Here is a 22,633-nt window from a genome sequence, read left to right as displayed (position 1 = left end):
TGAAGTGTAAGAAGCCGTGTATGACTTCTTCAAGAATCAGCCCCGATCTTTCTACAGCAAAGGCATCGACCTGCTGCCGCAACGCTGGGACCTGTGTTTCAACACGCATGCCGATTTCTTTTGATTTTCATTACAAGTATTATTTTTATTCAACTTGTCTATTTTTCATTTGGGCAACCATTATATCAATTGAATTATACAGGGCTGCGGAGTCGGAGGGAAAATGGTCGACTCCGGCTATGACTCCGAACTTGGAAATTTTTGAGTATTCGATTCCGAGTCTGCAAGCACCGACAGAATTGTGGGCTTTGATGGAAAATGATCAACTCCGACTCCGACTTTGACTCCTTTTCTACAAAATCATTTCGACTCCAATTCTTCAACTCTGACTCAGACTCCGCAGGCCCTAGCATTTAAAAAAGTTGACGTAAAACAGAGTAACGTCTTTTATAGATTTGTCATGACTTGAATGTATACGCAAACAAGTTAATTAATTTGGGGTGTGAGCCAGAATTTATCTCGATATTTATAGTAAGTCGAATGACGGTGCAAACGAGCACTAAACATCAAATTTAAAAAAAAAAAGGGGGAGGAGCATTCATAGGTTTACGAAGCAGATTTAGCTCATAAAGCGCAAGCTTAAATTCAACTGAGGTTAATTTTATTAATCATTCTCAATCTTTATGAATTGCTTTCATAAAATTCAGAAGAATTGCTTCGAATTGTATTTGCATTTTTTTTTCGTGAACTAAACTAGCGTCCATCAATTCACATTTATTTACTTATCATACTCCTAGATAAAGATCGCTAGGTTTACTATTGTAAGATAACTTTGCGCGAAGTAAACAAATAGGTATTGATGTAGTTTAACTGTTACTTTTTTATGTTGATTATTAAAAATTATTGTGAAGAAACTTTTTCTTGTAATGCGCATACATAATAAAGTGGAAATTCTTAATATACTTAACTTACTTAATATACATAACTTTTAACATATTTAACTTTTAACATACAGTGGATCCCGCTTAATAAAACAACCAATTTTCCACGAAAAATTATTCTAATAAGCGGAATATTCCATTAAGCGGGATTAAAATAATAGACATCAATGGTTTGGTACATTCAAAATGTATAAAAATTAAGCGAGATATTCTTTTAATCGATACTCTAATCAGCAGGCTTGAATGTTACTTTTTTTACAGGCTAAAGTAACACCTTTTTTCGGGTAATAAGCATACATTCTCAGGTGGCAGAATCTCTGGGGCCCATCATTGTTTCTTCTGAAGTATAGTATGCTCATACTACAGCATAGAGAAGGCTTTAATTAATTTATTTATTTAAGGAGTAATTTTGATGGTTTCTTATATTAATGAAACACGCAGGAGAATGCATAAAGGCTCGAATAATCATGAAAAAAATTACGACAGAATTCTTGAAATCTTTTATTGTAAATGATTCGACGTCTTTTAGCAGCCTTCTTATTAGTACATTTACCTAAATTATATGCGAAATGAATTCGATGCTTTAATTCAAAATATTATTGCAGCAAAGTCTCACAAATTTGGTTCTTAATAAACAGTGCGAATTCAGGAAATTTAGACACATTTTGGCTTGACGAAAAACATTTCGCAGGAATAGTCTGTTGTGCATTCCCGATAACTTGACATTTTCATAAGCATGCGCGAAGTTACTAGGTTTGCATGCGTTTACTTTTTGTGCGGTCCACATTTAAATTCGTCAGTAATCAGTATTCACAAATGAATACAAATTTGTATTTCAAAAGTTTGTATTGATACTACACGCCGTCTTAGGAGCCACTTTTAGGTCAGAATCATCTCACTCATCAGAGAAAAGTTTTTTAACGATTCGAAAAACGATATTATTAAAGCAATCCGCCTAATTTATGTCTTCCGCATAAAAGTGCCGCCAAATTCTAAACATTTCACGAAATCTCTTTAGCGATGTTTCTTCCTCAGTTTTCAGAGGATTTAAAGATAGTGTTTTTCTTTTCTTGGCATTCAGCCATTTGAATACCCAGACAGTGAAGCACGACGTTGAAAATTAGAAATTTGAAGATTGGGTTCAAAAACCCTTGAGCTAAAATTAAAAATAAATTAGACCATGCCGGAAAGGAAGACTTATTGCTATGGTCCGGGATTTGTACCAATTTCGTTACGGGGCCAAAGAAAGATATAAGATCTCTCTTTCTCTCTGACAAAATCCGAAACGTTGAATAAAATTCAGTAGAAGTTGTTGCAGTAATAAATAATTGATTATCTGTGTTCTGCTCCAACAAAAATCAAAAACGTAATTTCATCTTTTTCTTGGAGAAATTAAAGTGCAGATCAAGGGAGGGGGGATTCGTTGCCCCACTGTGATATCTTGCATACATGATAAAAATTATGTTGCGCTGCGAGTGGCGTAGCTACCGTGGATGGCACCAGGAAGGCGGATATTGGTAGTGTCACCCCATGAAAGTGGTTAAAGTAAAAAAAGAAGAAAAAGCATGCAAACGTAAAATGTGTTTTAATACAACACATTTTTAAAAAAGGTATTTAAAATATATAAGTCATTCATCATCAATCCACATTTCTATCGATCAAGCATCAAAAGCACGTTTAGAAAAATCCACCCAAATAAAAGGTAAATAAAATATTGACTAATGAAAAGAAGTCAATATGTGTTTAAATGGAACTTGCTTTCTGTGAGAGCATCTTGAGATCTTTGCCAGTTGCAAAGACCAAATTGCAGCAATAGAATGAGAAATGTTCGGATCTACTGCTGAACACTCTCTAACACGCATTCTGATTGAAGCACATTGAATTACTCCTGAACGAAATTAAAGTTTCATTTCCCTGGACTGTTGCATTTTCTCCAAACTTTGAATTAAAGTTTCCTCTTTGCAGTGTCCGTACAACGCGTAAACGAAGTTTTAATGGTTTTAATAAACCGTATGTATTAGATAGGCCTCGACGTAGTTCTAAACGGGATAACTTCTAATTAAAACCACCCTGTAACTTCTCAGAGGCTGACAACAGGCTTTTTGAGCAGGTAAATTTGAGCATTGAGCACCTTCCGTGTTCGCAGCGAGTCTTTTTATAATCATTGGCATCAAAAACCGGACCTTCCGATTCCGAGTCTGATGCCCTAACCACTAAGCTTCTGAGATCCGCGATAACTAACGTAATATTTCCCATTCTATTTCACAGGCTACCAGGAGCTCCACAAACTCCGAGTACTCCGACGAGTCCGATCCCGCAATCGGATGGTATCCATCCTTATGCGAAGCTACTTCGAGAAACCGAAAGTGCCCGAACGTTTCCGAAAGCACCCATGTTCCAGCCGATGTCTCCGCCGAGGGTGGCTCCCCAACCACAGTACCAACCAATAAAAAATTACTGCTATTCACCGCTACCAAGCACACCTTTGCCAGACCACAGTCTAGTGGGTGGCCATTTTGCACCCACTCCACGTAACCTTGCTGACGTAGAGCTACATGGATACAGACAAGAAAAGTACAGGGAACAAGACGCAATTGTTAGCCAGGTCTGACAGAATTTTAAGTTTATTTCTTTTACACGGCAAATTGTTTTACATAAATCTTTACTTACGTAATTATATTGATTCATTGATAAGGGTTTTGAGCTGTAAATATAACATACAGTAAAACCTGTCTACAACGATAGTGTTGGGACCTAAAAAAAAATATCGTAATAGACAGGTTATCGTTATAGACAGTTTGATTATTCATGATGAATTTTCGCTGAGGCCAAAAAAATGTTATAGACAGGTTATCGTTATACACAGGTTTCACTGTAGTCGTAAGCAAGAAATTTTAAAAAACCATTCTCAATTGATTGGTGTTCTCAGACACAAAAGATACTTCGCATTGGTCACACAAGATTCACTCACCAACGTCTCTTTTACCGCGAATCTGCTCCAATATCAATCAGACAGTGTTGCATATCCTCTCCGATTGTCGAAATTTCAATTATTTTCGTTTCAAATTCTTTAATTATTTTAATCCATCTTTGAAGGAATTGTTAGGGGCACTCTCCATCCAAAATTGTTCCCCTTCCTTTAGGAGATTGGATTTTTTTCCTCTAATTTAGTGTTCGTTCTTACGTCTTGTGTTTATCTTGTCTTTGTTTCGTTATTAACATTTTTTATAGTACTTAAAATTGTTTCTCAGTTATTCCTTTCGGCCCGTCGTTCAAAATTTAAAAATTCGTTAACTGTTTTTTTTTTTGGGGGGGGGAGGGGCAATTTTTTCAAAATTCTAGAAGTTTTATGTCTATTGCTCCTTAATAATAAAACTCACCTTTTTGGCTCTTCTTTTTCTTTTTTAACAATCGTTTGGCGCAGTATAGCCTATTAAGGCTCCTGCGCCAAAAAACACAAACAAACCAAACGAAAAGATACTTCAATTCCTTAACAGAATTTGAAGGGGAAACAAAATTTAGCTACTGCTGTTTTTTGTTTCTCCTATGTTTAAATTGGAATGCATTAGAAAAAAATTTCAATTATAGTACGACTGACTATAATTGAATTCCAATATTGAAATCTATATTGAATTTCAATATGAATACGACTGACTCATATGCTTTTTAGATGTGTTGAACCAATTTTGACAATTTTTTGGAAATATATTCCTGTCTGTCAGTCTGTGTGTACGTGATCGCCTTTTTTTTTTTTTTTTTGTGAAAGCTCTAAATCAAACATATTTTATGGGACCAAGCGAAACTTGGTAGACATATGAACTGGTGTTGATTAGCTTTCGACGTTTATAGCTTCAAAGTGATGGAACTACCTATAGAATATTTTTCTCGTTTAGTTTGACTACTATGTCTCAGGAACTCATACGAGGGATCAAGCATAAATTTTTATTTAAGTGAACCTCTGAGAGAAACATTAAAAAATGTAGGAACTCAAGCAAAAATTAGTATACAGGGTGTTAAGTTTTAACCTGCTAGACCTTTATTTTCGCAACCGTTAGTCCTAGATGTTTACTTCCAATTGCAAAAATGTTCAAAATGAGATGCAGAGTTAAGATATTGAAAGTTTGAAGCAAAAATAAAAATGAGTCAAAAATACGAAATTTAACTTTTTATACGGGCCCTAGGTCCTTAACCTAATATTTAGAGAAATAATCTCCATTGAAAACCATTACTAACCCGAAAAACTGGACATTTGTGCGATCAAAACTCAAGGAGATATTCCAGTTTAAAATTTTAAGGGGCCATACTGAAGATTAGATTGCAACTTATCGCCCTTTCAGAAGAATGACAGGTCGCCAAAGTGAGAAAAACAAGATATTTACGAGGGCAAATCAAAAAGTCTTTGCGCCTATTTTTTATTCACCAAAAACAGGTAAATACAGGTATTTGCAAATATACGTAGTGTACTCCGTATGTATTATTTCTCCACATAGTCACAACACCGGTTCAGACATCTGTCTCATCACAGCTCTAAATTAGAGATCCCCCCGTGGTAGAATTCTTCCGGCTGCCTGGGGTATCACCGTCGGGCCGCGTTCTTGGCTTCTGTCCCGCCAGAAACTTCTTCATTGGACCGAAATCGTAAAAATCACTAGGGACAAGGTCTGTACTGCCGGTGCATTCCCTGTGAATTGCTGTGGGCTTTTGTCTCTTGCTCCATACAAAACGAATAACACTTCGCTGCTCATAAGCTGTGGACTGTGGACGTCTGAAGAACAGCTGTCATCTTAAATGACTGATAGCAGCTCCGCTCATCAAAGCAAAAGGCAGATACGGTTGGTATGGTTCAAGGAACGGTTACTCCTGGGAATGTATATGTTTGCTTTGTAATCACAGCCGTATTTTGGCTGAAAAAAATAGACGTAGATTTTTTAATTTTCCCTCGTATATTTTTCATTGCTATTCAAAAATAAATGCAAATGTTGTGCAGTGATACGAAAAAACACGCTACAAAACCTCGAATACTTTGAAAAATCACACTCTGTACACACAAGTAATTTTAAACACTTGTTAACCACTATATTTTCCCACAATAGGTGTTATTGACGGCGAGTGAAAAGTGGTGTAAGTCACAAAACGCTGCTTTTCATATCTCGGTGAATATTGGTCGTACTAATTTCAAACTTTTTGAGTTGGAATTATTTTTCAATGGAGATTATTTCCCGAAATATAAGTTAGGGGACCCTGGGATCCGTATAAAAACTTAAATTTTGTATTTTTTGACTCATTTTTATTTTTACTTCAATGTCTTAACCCTGCATCTGATTTTGAACATTTCTGCAACTGGAAGTATACATCTAAGACTAACGGTTGCGAAAATAAAGGTCTTGAAGGTTAAAACGGACACCCTGTATAGGTGGATCTCAATACATGCAAGTGCTTTGGCGCCAATCGCTCCAAGAAGGATGGTGCAATCGAACCTTTCTTTCATGAGGTCTAACTGCTTTATCTCAAGAAGTGATGCGAGTATTCGCACAAAAATTGGCGTGCATGTGGACATCAAGGCATTGGTGTTGATTTGCAACTGGATCTGTTAAACTCTAAGGGAGTAAAGTTACTAAGGAGTAGTTTTCTCGTTCAGCTGCTGTTTAGCTTCGTAGTATTCAGGGACTTGGTCCTATTTGAATTTTTCAACTGTCATCAGTTCAAAAGTTCAACCCTGAATCATATGAAGCTACATTCAACTGCGGAATCCTGAATGCCATAATGCTTCAGTAGGAAATGCTGCCAAGTTGTCAGATCTAGGTAGCTTATGTTATACGTAAATGCTGAGCTTTAATCTTTATCTTTACTAATAATAAAGCTGAATGTCTCTCTGTCCGGAGGATGTCTGGATGTCTGGATGTCTGTAGGATATCTGTAGGATGTCTGTAGGATGTCTGTAGGATGTCTGTGACGCGCATAGCGCCTAAACCGTTCGGCCGATTTTCATGAAATTTGGCACAAAGTTAGTATGTAGCATGGTGGTGTGCACCTCGAAGCGATTTTTCGAAAATTCGATGTGGTTCTTTTTTATTCCAATTTTAAGAAAAAAAAACTATCATAAATTACAAAATTATCATAACGTGTAACCGTAACATGGGCACAAGCCAATTGGCGAGATACGAAATTATCATAACGTGTAACAGTAACATGAGTACAAGCCAATTGACGAGAAAATTCACAATACATTATTTGTAAATACAGGCGAACCAAAAGACCTTTTAATTTTTATATTACGGGCGAAGCCGTGCGAGTACCACTAGTTAATAATAAAGCTGAATGTCTCTCTGTCCGGAGGATGTCTGGATGTCTGTAGGATGTCTGTGACGCGCATAGCGCCTAAACCGTTCGGCTGATTTTCATGAAATTGGGCACGAAGTTAGTATGTAGCATGGGGGTGTGCACCTCGAAGCGATTTTTCGAAAATTCGATGTGGTTCTTTTTTTATTCCAATTTTAAGAAAAAAAACTATCATAAATTACGAAATTATCATAACGTGTAACTGTAACATGGGCACAAGCCAATTGGCGAGATACGAAATTATCATAACGTGTAACCGTAACATGAGTACAAGCCAGTTGACGAGAAAATTCACAATACATTATTTGTAAATACAGGCGAACCAAAAGACCTTTTAATTTTTCTATTACGGGCGAAGCCGTGCGGGTACCACTAGTATGAAATAAGTACGTACAAGAAATTTTCGTGGTAGTCACAGTAAGCTAGTTTTGTGTCAGAAATGTACTCCATGGTGCTACCAAAACACTTTACGGTACAAAATGTATATTGATCACTATCTAAATTACTGTTATACATGAGCCTTAAACAACTTTCTTATTTTTAGGGTTATCGAACTCTTCCACTGATTTCTCCAAAGCCGAAAGCTCGTCATGACATCCCTATGGGGTCCTACTTGAGGTATAACCAGAGTCCCGACTGGAAAGGACGCTCGACAATACAACCATCCCAAGTAAGTCAGAACGTACCGTTTACTGGTAGACAGTTAAACATTTTTTTTTCCTTAAAAATCGCGTAATATATTGTATGTTTCCCTCTAAGCATCAATTACACTAAAATCTGGCTAAAATTGTTTTAAAACCTACTAAATTACTTGTAGATATGTTATTCAAAAGATATTTTGAAGCAGAAAGAAATATAATTATCATTGTCCAAATTTGAGGCTGTAATGGATTTGGTAATCTTAAGAAAGTTCCAATCCCAACTCCCCCTTTTTTTTCCTGGCTTACGTTTTCGAACCCGACAAATCTTTTATCTTTACTCATGCAAAAGACGATTAGAACTTCATCATTATGAAAATATTGTTAATAATGACCATTTTTCATGAGGTGTCATTAAAGAAATTCAGTTCAAGGTATAAGATTGACAGAAAGACAGGACCATGATTTACTGTTCATTTCATAGAGTAATAGGTTTTTGACACTAACTTAAGTTTTATACGGAATTTATAAGGAAAGTTTTTCATTCCTCGTATTATTTAATTTATGAAATATCAATAAAAGATTAATTTTCATTGCTAAAAGTGTTTCTTCTCGGGCTGTAGTAGGTTCTAACAAACGACAACGCACTAATCAAATATCTATCTTATTAGTTTTATAACATTCGGCATGTTCGAATAGAGTAACCGGTTGCAACGAATGGTTGATTTGATGACGTCACGGTGAGTGTCCATAGGATGTTTTCAATAGTTCTCATCAATCGGTAGCTCTATTAGAACGCTTCTGGTTGATCAAGGGTTAACTGTTACTCTATTCGAACATATCCTTACTGTAGGTGCTTTGAAATATAGTTCTTGGGAATATCATTTCAAACTAAGGAACCAATTACATTTTCAAATGGTGTTATTTAACTCTGCATTAATTTAAATTTCAATCGTTTAATTAACCATAAATTAGAATTTTAATCACTCAGTACATCTTGATTGCTTTTGATTAAATCTTGATCTTGATTAGTTTTTGTTTCTCATTTTCAGCCTGTGTTCGTCAATAGTTTTCCAACCCCTACCTATTCAACGATCGGCACGTATAGCAGGAAACCGCGAGCACCACCACCAGGTGCTCCGATGTTTGAGCGACCAATCGACGAAAGCGCACAACTGGTACACCATCAATACAACTCTCCCATGTTTCTTTACTCCCAGAAAAATATAGAAGATACTATCAAGGAACAAACAGGCGTCGCACCGACGTAAGTATTTTCAAGAATAGGTTTTAAAATATCATTTGATGGTTTAATTGTTTTATTTTCATACCGAATATATTCGATGTCCGCCTTATCTAGTGGTTAGAAAAGTGTGACAGGGATAGGGAGGTCCCGGATTTGAATCCCGGCTCGGAAATGGATATACTTTCTCTCTCTCTTGTCCTTGTTTTTTCTTTGTGTGAATGTGTTTCTGTGCTGTGAATGGTTGCCTTCTCGATAAACGGGTCCTTAAGGCATGTGTGTACTGTAAGAGTCGGACTTCACACCAAACTACGGTACAGTTGGAAAAGCAGCGCACACGTAATGGCTAGCCTTACCTAGCACACGACAACAACAACAACCGAATACAATCAAAATAAATAGTTTCGTTATTGCATCCGTAAACCATTAAATAAAACGTGTAAAAATAACTTTAATAACTCTAAAAAAATGCGGCGATTTCTGCCTTTGTAACTAATTTCATCAGAACCTCGTGACATGCTTCTTCGTCTTTTTTTTTCCAGGCAATTAATTAATGTCTGAGGGGTCAAATTATTCGTACATTCCCGTCCGGTTATCTTTTTTTTTAATTATTTTTTTGTAATTCACGGGTACATTTTTGGAACACGAAATACTTTGTTGTTATTGGTCTTAAAATGCTACTAAATTAGATAGTGATAGCATTTGAAAGTAAAAACCGAAGAAATCAATACACACTGCCTCAGTCAAACCCTATTTGCCAACGAGTAGTGCTATAAACGTATAAACAGACGAGGCGGTAAAAAATTCATTCATGCGCACAAAGGATCAAGGGCAGTTGATGCAAGCGTGCCTGATTCATATATCCGTCTGGTTTTCGCTCAACAAAAAGAGACTAGGGGTGCCGCGAATTATCCAAGCTGTGAAACCCTCTTTGTTGATGAAATAAAAAGTATTATGGATATTCATGAAACTCCCCGGATTTCAGATATTTTACGGTAACAGAAAATAACAAAGGATAGTGTACAGATCCTCCGTATTAAGAGCTTTGAAAAGTCTTTTACGATAAGCAAAAAAGAAGCGAGATCCTTGTTAATGCATACTTTCATATTTTTCCCCACAAAAACTTGCTGGTATGTGAACACGATGTCTTTATGTCTATATCCATATTCCCATATACAGTGCTATTCATACATTAATCAATTAATTACTTGATTAATTTATATAAAATTGAGATTTTGTACGTGACTCGAAGGGGCGGATCCAGAAAGTTTTGTAAGGGGGGTCAAGTTTCAATCGCCAGTGTTTTCCTCCTACGTAAAAAAGTATCAGTCAAGCAGTATGACCACCCCCCAAGGAGGTCGGCGAATCTCCTCATATGCTACAGAGCATCGTCCTTCTATCAAAACCCTCTCCTAAATTTTTTTATGGCACAGTCTGTACCTAACCTCATTCCCTTAATTAATGTTCATCAAAACTCACATTTCTTCAAACAAACAGGCTGGGCACGTTACCGTAAGCTTTGACTATGTAAGATTACAGCAATAAAATAGATGAAAAAAGCACAAACGACATGTGGCTTGAGGTGGAAGAGAACTCTGAAAAACGTCAAACTCATTAAAGATTATTCTTCTTTTGAGAATGAACAAAAAACTCAAAATAGCAATATCACAGCAAACCAACCAAGTCAATCTTTTGAATTATGACGTACTGAGAAGAAATACTTTGCGTAACCAAGCAAAGTAAGGTTAACATTGATTCTATGTACTATTTTCCGGTTCTAAAAAAAATTAAAATTTAATAAGAATCATGGCAAAATTCTTGTCACAGGGGGGTCAACTGGCCCTTTGACTCTCCCCTGAATCCGCCCCTGCACTGGGTTTATTACCAGAAAATTTTAAATCTTCAGAGGATGCCACGACGTGTAAAAGGTTAGGAGCCCATAAGTTACCCCATTCTTACAAAAATCCTCTAGTGAGCCATGTATGAAATTATGTGACTTGTGTCTTTATATGTCAACTATACCATTTTTTGATCAATCGTTGCATTCCTGTACTTTTAATTCCATGTTCGATTTTTTTAAATTCAAATTAGCATTTTTTATAATTGTTTCTTAATTTTTTAGAAATTGTCTATTTTCTCTTTACTACAAAGCAAAATATTTGTTCTTTGGTTCACATTTTTATTTAGTTTAATTGTGCCTACACAGGATGAAATGTTAAGATAAAATAAATTATTGAGAAAATAATTACGGTAAGTGAGTCAAAAGAGGCAATAATTAAAATTTGGTGATTTTTCATAATTTTTCTTATTAGGTGTATTTGGCTGAATTTGTTTCTGTTGAATTTTACAGATACCAAATTTTGTTGTAACATCAAATTCAACTATTTTTATGAGACAATTTCAAAATTGTGCCTAATGGGCTAACTTTGGAGCATATCCTTCGAAAAGGTGGCTTATGGGTTAAAATCATTTGTAAAAAGTATTATCAGCTATTTTTACTTCTAGAAGAGTAATGCAATGGTGATTGATGAATCAAAACTAATTACTTGGAAATTGCGAAGGAAAAATGAATTTAAGATTTTTTGAACCCGAAGTTGCACATACTCTGGATTTTTTTTTTTTTTTTTTCAAATGAGACTAGAATATTGTGCGATGGAAAAAATAATAAAATATAGTGGATTACCAAAATTTACCTTCCTGCATTAGCATATTTTTTGCTTAGGGCCACTAACTTGATTGCCACTTTGGGAGCGTACACGACGTAAAATGATTACATTATTAAAGTTAAAGTAAATGAAATTAAATAAAATTGAAAAAGAAAGAAAATGTTTTTCAGAAAACGTTACTCAACAAGAATTTAAACCTCATGTAAGTTGGTGCGCATCTTTAACTGAAAATTAGAACTATATTTTTCGTCAGAAGTGAAATCACTGCCTGCAATAGCGACCGATCAATGTAATATATTCCAATGTGGCTATTTGCGCTAAAATGTACGTATATGTTTTACAATGCAGTACCGCCATTTTGTAATAAAAAAATATAATTAGTTCGTTTTTTTCCTTGAGGGGGGGGGCTACCTTAGGAATAGGTAACGTCCTTCTTCACATTTCCAGAAAGAAAACGACTATAAAATGCTCTGTTTGTTGACTGGTTGAGGTTTTCATTCATTGAATCAAGGTACTTTTTTCCATTTCAACCCCCCAAAAAAAACGAACTATGAAAGTTCTCCCAAATTAAAAAAAAATAATGATATTGAGTAAAGTCACCAGCAACAGACAATGATCCAGTAACACCAGTCGTAAATTTGGATGTAAATAAAAAGCCCTTTAGACGCGTAAAACTGATGATGTTGTGGCTCATGAATACGGTGCAACCATCTAGTGTGGTTTTAAGTGAATTTTATGAGCCGGGGGGGGGGTATTTATAAGGCAGTGGTGGAAGGTTATGAACAGCTAACGTGAGGTCAGCTGGTGTTTTATGTTCATTTCAGTTGAATAAGGCTTTAGTTCTAAAAATAAAGAACTTTTTCACATTTTGAAGAGAAAAAAGGGAATTTTGTCCATTACACATCCTTTCCTCATCATATCTGCTACTGGGTATCATCAGAATTGTCGGTGTCTGTTACTGGGAGTCGGGCTTTTTTTCGAAATTGAGCAAATAAAAATTGAATTAACTAACTCAGAGGATCCAGAAGCATCCAAACTTTAGATGAGATGTAAATGCATGAGAGAAAAATAGTTTAAAATGTCTTAATACATTAAAAGGCTCAGAAAATTGAGTTAACCTGCGAGCGATGTCTTAAGGGGACGGTGGGCTTTAAGTTACTTTTTTTTAGTTTTCACACTAAAGGTTTTGTGTGCATATGTATTTAAGCATAAACATGTAGAGTATCACACAAAAAAAAGAAAAACCAACTCTTGCTTATTTTCCAATTTAAAAAATATAAATATTTTTTGAAAAATTTAAAATGCTCCATTCGATTTAAATTTTTACATTTTTTTCTTAATTTTCTCATTTTATTACATAATAAATCATTGCAAAGAAAAATTGGTATTAATTAGTAAATTCCTTCAATACAATTTTTGAGAATTTTTTAAAAATACTTCGATAAAAATTCCCCGAAATTTCTCTTGTTAGTAATTTTTAGTAAATTTGTTAAAACCTTCCTGAAGTTTGATTCTATAATGTATACCAAGTTCTAATATTTGGTAAAACATTAGGCTAAATTTTGAATTTCGTGTACTTTGAGCGAAAATTGTGTCGCATGGAGCATTTTGTAGGTATGAAAATCGAGAAAATTTCGTTACGAGTAAAATACAATTAAAGTATAATTTTGCTTTTACCTTAAAATGTACTTTGAGAAACCTCTTTTTCAGTGTTTTTATTTGACATTGAAGTATTTTTATTACAAGAACAAGATTTATAATAATATTTTAATTAAAATGATAGGAGAGATTATTAAAATTTCAGGCAAATTTTGCTCTTTTTTTATTCATTTGTCTCTCGCACATTCGATACTCTTAGCATCAAAATATTTGTATACTTGCTGAGACACATTTTACATTTAAAGAATATATTCTGTCATTGCAAAGCGCCGGTTTTAGCGCTTCTATTGAGAATGATATCCCTGAAGCCATGCTGAAAAAATACTATGTCCTTTTCAGATAGGGATTTCAATACCAGACCAAGAATTCCTTACCGGTATTCGGTATTTTTAAAACGTGATACCGGAATACCGGTATTAATACCGGTATTTGAAATGTTTCAAAAAATGCTTGAAAAAATGTTGTTTCATTGCCACTCTTCATATATTTTGTACAAAAATTGTATTATTATGAAAACGTATTGTGAACAAATATAAAATGAAGGAACAATTGTCATAATAAAAAATTATACTAGTAAAAAACATAATGCATCCATTGAATTGTCTCTAAGCCTGGAACTCATTTTAGTACTCAACTTTCCTGCAGTTATAATTACTCCTTCTGAATTCACGCAGGTCGGTGGTACTGTTAGCAATGGGTGATACACATGCTCTAGTTTAATTGCCTAAAAATACTTTATCTTCAAAAAAAAAAAAATCGGTCTGTTGCATGTCATTTTTGGATAAACCCTTGTGTGTCTGTGTGTGTGCGTGTGCGTTTCATTCGTATTGTGTGCATTTCTAGTATTTTTTTAATTTAAAGCTGGTTGAAATTTTTTTCCTGAGAGACGATACTTTTCCAATATTAACATCATTTTCTCTTGAACAGGAGGGGTTCGTGTTTACTTTTTATTAGTCCTTCGGTTTGAAATTTGCGATAAACTTGACTAAATTCGATCTTGTTCGTTTCTCTTATTCGTTTTAGCTTTCTTTTCAAAATTCCTTGCAATTATAATTATGTAAATATCTGAAAATATCTTTGAATTCGGGGGAACATATTTATGCTTTTCCTCTATGCAAATTTTCAAGGCAATATATATTTTTATTTTGCTAAGTATGAAGCCAAATAGCGAGACGGCACAACAAACCAATACTGGCGCCAACAAATTGCTATTTGTAATGCTAACGAGAAACTGTTTTTGTCAAAATTTAGTACAGTTGAGACAAATATTAAAAAAAAAAAAAATAGAGAGAGCATTCCTGCAATTGATGATTTGAATAAATTGTTCAAAGGAAAAGGGGGGGGGGGGGCATTGATATTACACTCGAAATTAACTTTCCCAAAAGGGAAAATGAGCGATCAGGGAAAAGGAACAAATAAAGACATGGTGCACAAAAATACTTTTGTTTAATGATATTCTATTAGTTCATGCTTTTGAAGCTAAATTTTTACATTTATAGATTGATTTTGGCTTGGGAAAATAAATGTAGGGGAACATGGGGCAAAGTGAAATAATGAAATATTTACTCTGAATTATCTCCACCTATCTAGTATTATGTCAACTTTGTAGTACCATATGTAGTCTATTATACCGCCGAAGATTAAAGCATTTGGTTATACAGTCAATTTAAAAAATTTGATACTCATATTGTAATATGTTGTTGTAAGTCAAAAATTATTTTTATTACTATAAAATGATAAAGTTCTTGTCATTAACATTTTAAATATTAACTGAGACCTCCTAACATCCACTGCAGTATTAATTTAGTTAATACAGTGAAATCCCGTTACAACGAACTTCAAGGGACCTTAAATTTTGTTCGTTGTAACGGAAATGTCGTTATAATGAAATTCAAGCAACGTACTAGAAATTAAATCGGGATTGAAATTTTATTTCGTTGTAACGGAAATTTCGTTATATTGGTATTCGTTGTAACGGGATTTCACTGTACAGTGAAACCTGTATATAACGATACTGTCTACAACGATAACCTGTCTATAACAATATTTTATTTTTGGCCCCAGCAAAATGTCAGCATGAATAATCAAACTGTCTATAACGATAACCTGTCTGTTACGATTTTTTTAGGTCCCAACAGTATAGTTGTAGACAGGTTTTACTGTATTAAGCTGATTTGCGTTTTAAATGAATTGTACAATTAGTCAAGTACATACGGGACAAAGTGGATGGGGTAAAGTGAAATAGTTTGTTTCATTTACTCACTCAATAGTTAATTCATTTGATAATTCACTTATTTATTCATGCATTCACTTATTTTCTGATTCATGCATTCACTTATTTTCTTATTCATGCATTCACTTATTTTCTTATTCTTTCATTCTCTTACTCGCTCATTTATTTTTCTTCATATATTAATTGATTTATTCATTCAATTTTTCGTTTTATTGTTTCATTATATTTTCATTTATTCATCCAACCATTTATTTACTGGTTCCGTTGATCAAAACTATGTTTTAGAATGGAATAAAAAAAATATTTCATTTGAAAAAATATTTTATTTTTACTTTGCCCCATGAAAAAAAAGTGAAAATTTTCCACTTCTTGAAGACTCAAATTTACTGCCAAAAATGAAAAATACCGTTTCAACGCTAGTTTTATTACAAAATACACTGTTCTTTCTTTATGTACTGCAATTTTCAAAACATATTTCCGATATTTTCACTTTGAAAAAACTCAGTTATCTTAACCATTTCACTTTGCCCCACATTCCGCTACATTTAAAATATAAGTAGATATTTAAGAAGTTAAATTGAAAATTTTTGAATTAAAACCATTTATTATTTTCATCTAATAATGAAAATACCGGTATTTTCTTCAGCAAATACCGGTATTACGAAATTGCAAAATTGCTCGAAATACCGGTATTCGGTATACCGGTTTTGCAATCCCTATCCTCAGATAAAGGAATTTGAAAGCATTCGTTTTCCTCAGAAGCTTTTCATCGAAAAAGTTGATTAAACTTGATAAAAACATTACTTAGAGCAAATGCGAGCGTCTCAAATATTTTGATGTTTAGTTTCTTTATCATTTGAGTCCGACGAAGAGCTATCGCTCTTCTGGTGTGTTGAGTCAAAAATGCATAGAAGTGAGATCGCGCTGTTTGTTACTATAATATTCACACTACATACACTACAATCTACTTCGAGTTTTATTGTCGAAAAAGAGAAAGAATGGCTAGCAACCCAAAAATACCTTACGAAGTATGGAAAATTAATTATACTTCAGTAAATTTTCGTGGGTAAAAGTTTGGCAGTGTAAAGTTTAAGCAGTAAAAAAAAAAAAAAATCAACTGGTTTTAACCATTAAACAATGTGTGCTATATGTAAATAAGGAATTTACGAAATTTGTGTAAAAAATTTCCCTAGTGAGCTTAAAAATGTTTGTTTTGTTAAAAGTCACCTTTTGTGTAAAAATTAAAGTAAATGCGTATAGTGAAAAATAGAGGCTTCTATTATTTTTCCATGCACGCATTTTACTCCGCGTTTCTGGCATAATTACAAGAAAATTCTTCAGTAATCAAACGATTAATGTGCGCAGCTAGGCTCGTAGTCTTTTTCAAGAAGACTTAAACCTAAAGATCTTTCTCATTTTACTGGAAGAAAAAAGTTCATTTAATTAATCTGAGGCAGCAGAAAGATTTTTTAAAAGATAATTCTTTAATTTACTTCTGATTTAGTGATAGAGATAAATATAACCTTGTGTCAGAAAAATTTCAGCCTCATTGTTCCACAAAAAAATCCATTTTTTTTTCAAAGTTGATAGAAGCTCAATGCAGAATAATCACTATTTTTATTTTTTTTGGTGATTTTTTTAGCGATCATTTTAGTTCGTAGCAGTGTTTATAATTCTATATTTTGCATTTTTGTTTCCGTTCTTGTTGTTCACTTTGGAGCAGCATCAAACTAAAAGAAATCTCCCAAATTTTATTGTCTATATGTGTGTGTGTGTGTGTGTGTGTGTGTGCACGCTTTTTTTTTGCTTGTGACTTATTACCTCGTACTCAAGGGGTTCGCCAACTTCTTTTGGAATTTGGAAGGGGTTCGCAATTGGAAAAAGGTTGGGAACCGCTGCCCTATATCGTCTAAAATGTTTTTCCACTGTATATCAAACACTACAATTTTTAACAATTCTATGAATTTTCAGAAAATTAAAATTCCGCTTCAGTGTTCATTGATTGGTCGGTCTACCATACCCAGGATTTAATTTGCAATTTGAGCTCACAAGATTCAGCTCCAGAAGAATTTTAAAAAAATTCTGAATTTAACTTTTTCAGACATCAAGAAAGGCCTATCCGTATGAAGGATAACTATTCTTTTGCCGAAAATTAATACCTGTTTTTATCTCGTTCTTATGGTTAACAAATTTAAAAATTGCTAATAAATTCAATAAAACAATTCTCAAATAGCTTTTGTTGCTCAAAATTAATTGTCTTTTGCAGTTACTTACTTTCTCTTTCGTATATTTTGACAGATTAACATTTTTTTTTTTTTTCATGTCTGTTATTTCAAAGAGAATTCTCACAATAATTTGTGTGCTGATTCTGAAGCAGAAAATAATTTTTTTTTATCATATGTACATGTACATCATGAGATTCAACGTTTTAAAATCATTTTTTCGTCTGTTTCTATAACTATACATTAGTTGGGAAAAAATGGTGCTTACTAGTGATGTGCTGGATCGTTAATACTGTTGATCCGCGGATAGGGATCATTCGTGTCTACATGCGTGAATAAAATACGGGTCTATACGGACCTTAGTTTTTTTACAGAACTTACTTCCGGTATAAGTGCAAAATTTGTGGCCAAAGGTATATTCGTACTGGTAAAAACAGTTTCTTTTTTAAAAACATCCATATAAAGCGAAAGCATAGCCAAGAGTATATTTTATTCGTAAAAGAAGTTTAAAGAAGAGTAGGGGAAAGTCGGTAAGAATGGGACAGAGGGAGGAATGGGACAGCGCTGCACTTATACCGAAATAAAATGCAAAAAAATATTCCTTGCTTGTCCAGTGGATGTAGCTGATTAGAGTCAAGCGACAGTCTAAAGCTGCTACATCTACTGGGATTTTGCATGGCTAAAAACATCAGTCAAAATTATCTGACAACTAAATAGCGCTTCATTTTCAGTAATTAGAGTACATTTTTATTAAGCCAGTGTTTTTTTCAGGATGTATTATTTTACATTTGTGTGATAATACGCTATTGAGATTTTAATTCAAATATTTATATTTCTTTTGTTTTATCTAAAATGTGCAATTTAAAAAAAAATCCACTAAAAGCTAACGTCATCTTGCATCTTGTAGACGAACGAAGCTAACCGTCAACACTGCAACTCCAGCAGGTGGACAAGGCCCCTTATCTCCGGGCACCCCTGGCACTCTGGCTCCAGCAAAGCCCGGAACGAAGCTGTCCAACATAGTGGACATCACCCTTTCTCCAACTTTCCAGATGATTCAGGAAGTTGAAAATAGGGCAGCGAGCCCTATCAGTCCTGAAATCAGGACACCAACCCTGCCTCGAAAAGCAGCCCCAGGTATTACCAGAACCGTGGTTAGGGGTCCGAGACCTTTCTACGAACAGGACAGAATCAACGCTTTTGGATGCCCTAAGGAGATCATTCACCAATCCGGGAGCTTCAAAACTTTGATGTCTGCAATGTATGATGCACCGACTGAGCAGCAAGCTTAATTTCAACTTGGGTTGAAGGTGGATAAGTTTGCTTTCTGCAGTTTTCAGCTTAACTCTCTTGCTCTTCCTCCAGTTGACTCTTTGTTGAATTTTTCAGTGATAGAGTAATTGTTGTGCCCTCACTTTGCAAGCTTACATCTACACCTATAAATTGAACTCATTTATGGTGAATAAAAACTATCTTCTTTATGTTGTCCTTTGTTTTTTAAAAGAGGGTAAAAAATATATTTCAGGCAGTAAGAAGCAAAGGGATGTAAGTGGCAAAATTTAAAATTTGGAGACAACCAGTACAACTGGTAGATGAACCTCTCCTCTGTCTTGGGGCAAGATATTTTAATAGTAGCGCTGGTACGTGCTGCTATACAGCATGATTTAGCAAAAATTTTCAATGAAAGCCTACCTAGGACCGCAACTTTAAACATGTTTTACTCAAAATTTGAAAGTATCTACTTGCATCCCTTTGCTTCTTACTGCCTTATATGACACTCACAACTTTGTGTTTTTATCAGTGAATCAACTATATTTATTTGAACTGGATAAATAAGAGTGGTTTGAGTCACATTTTCAATTTTAGTCAAGCTTGGTCCTCTTTAATTAATCTTATTGCACCCTACTAAAACGTATTTGCCACCTAGAGAGTACACAAATTGTCCACTAACCTGAAGGGCTGTTGTGAGGTGGGAATGAAAGTGACTTAAATCAGTTTTCATGCAGCGAATTGTACCAACACCAGCCAAAGGAGTTCCTAAGAACAAGTTCTTTCAAATTATAAGAGACCTTGTATGTATTCAACCTTCTTTCAGTAAACCCATCGTAGACGTAGAATGTTGTAAGTTATTTAAAGTTACTTTAAAACAAGTCAAAAGAACAATTTTGATAAAAGTGATACAAAAAAAAATACAAAATCTTCAATAACTCGAACCTAAGAAAGACTGTTGAGAAAGGAAAGAAGGGCTTTCATCGGAAGGGGCTCGTATAAAGTGCGAACTAAAACTACTTTCCCCGTTATATTAGAATAATTCACTGCAATAACCCTGCATAAAAGTTGAATATTACGGAAGAAAAATGTCTAAAATATTCAAGTGATTTTCATCGAAGATCTAATGCTGATTCCCGCATTTTTTTAAATCACTTTTTTAAAATCTTTTTGAGGAATATTTTTTGCTTTGAATCATGGTCTCTAGATGGCAGCATGAAACGTTTCTCTGAATAAAATCGAAAACGGTAGTGTTTATTCTGATTTTTTAAATAATAATTTTTGATTTTTTAAAATCTTTTAAGTTTCTTTTAAATAAAACCACATAGAAGGATTTAATTTTTTCAAATTGAAGAAATATTAATTGTAGAATCATATTTTTCTTAAATCAAATTTGTGTTTAGCATAAAAATAAGGTTCATTTTTCGCTTCTCGAAAATGTGTTGTGCTGCCATCTAGAGCAGATGTTTATAACTAATTGAGTTTTCTACGGTTTCGACAAGACCGGCTCTCAATTTACCTTCGTGTAATACACAATCACATGATGACAGTGCCGGATCAAACCGATCATTTTGAGAGGGGCCATTCGATATTTTTTGACAACCTTTCTTCGGATGTTGGTCTTGGCTCAAACCAAGCTCAAACAGTGCCGGTTCATTGATTTTTCTGAAAAACTACACCCCCGACCCATCTTCAAGTTCTTATGACAAGTTTGAATTTAAAAACAACAGTAATATGGTTAATTTATGAAATTTACGATAAGGTTAATGAAATCAAAAATATCTTTTTGCACAATTTATTGCTTTGAAGAAATGGATATCAATTTTTAGTTACCCTTCGGGACATTTGAAGGAGCATTTGAATAAGGGGTACTCCTCCAAAAAAGTTTCGAAATTAAAGAACTAAAGCAAATTTAGACTTTCTTAGGGCTCGTGAGCAATAGATGTACTCAGAGGACAGTAGATAGTCAATGTGTCTTAAGTTGGCGTCAAGAAATGATGTAAACGATTGGAGCAAAATTTTAGAAATAAAATAGTTTTATTTCAAGAAGAGGTATGTAATTTCTCTCTCATTTAAAACTTAGAATTTCTTTTAAAGTAACACTCATAGTATTTTCTCTTTCTTTTCCTCCTAAAAACATTCCTGCACTCGCAAGATTTTGGGATTGGCTATATTGAGGAGGCCTCTATATCCACCAATGTGAGATGATGCAGAGTTTCCAACATAAAATGTTAATTCATTTCAGTGAACCATCAAACAATGAAACAATGTTAAAACTAAATAAACGCAATGCATACACCACAATTTATAAGTGAATTATAAACTTTGATGCAGAATATGAAAACAGATCTGTTTACACAAAAATACTGATTATTAGGTTAAATGTAAGCCCGCCATTACTTTTTTTTTTCCTACAGGGTGGGGTAAAGGGTATGTAAGCAATGCAAATTATGTCAAAAAACAATAAGAACCACTTCCACTTTCGCGTGGGTGTAGTCAGAATTCCATTTAGGGAGGGTTGCCGTATCTATGTGTTGATGCTCTAAGTCGCAACGCAACAAGATGGTGGATTTTAGTCCCCCCTCCCCCTAGTGTGAATCTCTTAAATTGCTTGAAAATATTTTTCCCCTCGTCTCCTAAAAGAATATTTTATGCTAATTTTTGGTAATATGAGGACAGAAGAAGCAGTTATGTGGTTCAATTTGGACATTTTTCGAAATTGAAGTCCTGAAATTGCAATTTAAATTACCTTTGGTGACATTTAGAAGGAGTATGGGAGTCAAAGGTTCTCTTCTATGGAGGAGCAGTTGCCCCCCGCCCTTCTGTCTACATCCATGCACTTATCCGCAAATACTACATTAACTTATCAAAGCAATGTAAGAAGATTATCCCCTCCTGACAGCCCCCCCCCCTAACAGATGGCTCTGTGAAAGAGGAAAATATTTGCTTGAGAACAGAGCTGTCATGTAGCCGGCCATTGAGAGATCGGTCTACCAGGGTGCGTAAGGTACAGAGAGCAGTACGACAAATTTTCTGCTGACATTTTGTAGAAACCCTGCTCAATTTCTACAAATATCTTCAAATTCGGGTGGTGATTGAGAGCTGATTTTTTTAACTAGCATTTTTTTTTTTTTTTTTTTTTCAGTTAGTCGCCTTGTGGCCAGTGGCGACCTCTAATTCTGCCTTTTTCAAAAACGTCGACTTTTGAGCAGAATAAGTGTTACGTATTTGTTTATTCGTAGAATAGAAACTTTAGATTTACTTCTACTTTGAAACAATCTGCAGAAAAAGTATAGAACTTACTTCTATTATTTGAAGATAGTTAGAGAAATTCTAGGAAGTTTCTGCAGAAAATTATTCATCTTTGACTACAAGTATCCGCTTTATGCCTGTGGATTTTAAGAGATAGCGCCGTATTTTGAG

General features: G+C 34.4%; 1 protein-coding gene across 1 annotated transcript in view; it reads left to right on the top strand.

Moving 5' to 3' along the window:
* The window catches only part of LOC129226840 (uncharacterized), a 66,241-nt gene extending 46,812 nt beyond the window's left edge, over window positions 1-19,429 (top strand). Inside the window, exons 4-7 of the mRNA XM_054861470.1 lie at window positions 3,210-3,546; window positions 7,825-7,950; window positions 8,971-9,185; window positions 18,849-19,429. Coding sequence (XP_054717445.1) covers window positions 3,210-3,546; window positions 7,825-7,950; window positions 8,971-9,185; window positions 18,849-19,233 — 1,063 coding nt within the window. The 3' untranslated portion in view covers window positions 19,234-19,429. The remainder of the gene's footprint in view (window positions 1-3,209; window positions 3,547-7,824; window positions 7,951-8,970; window positions 9,186-18,848) is intronic.
* The last annotated feature ends 3,204 nt before the right edge of the window (window positions 19,430-22,633 follow it).

Source organism: Uloborus diversus, chromosome 7 (genome assembly GCF_026930045.1).
Source record: "Uloborus diversus isolate 005 chromosome 7, Udiv.v.3.1, whole genome shotgun sequence".
NCBI classification, from domain to species: domain Eukaryota; kingdom Metazoa; phylum Arthropoda; class Arachnida; order Araneae; family Uloboridae; genus Uloborus; species Uloborus diversus.
The sequence above is the reverse complement of the archived record's forward strand: the minus strand, read 5'-3'. Positions and strand labels throughout refer to the sequence as shown.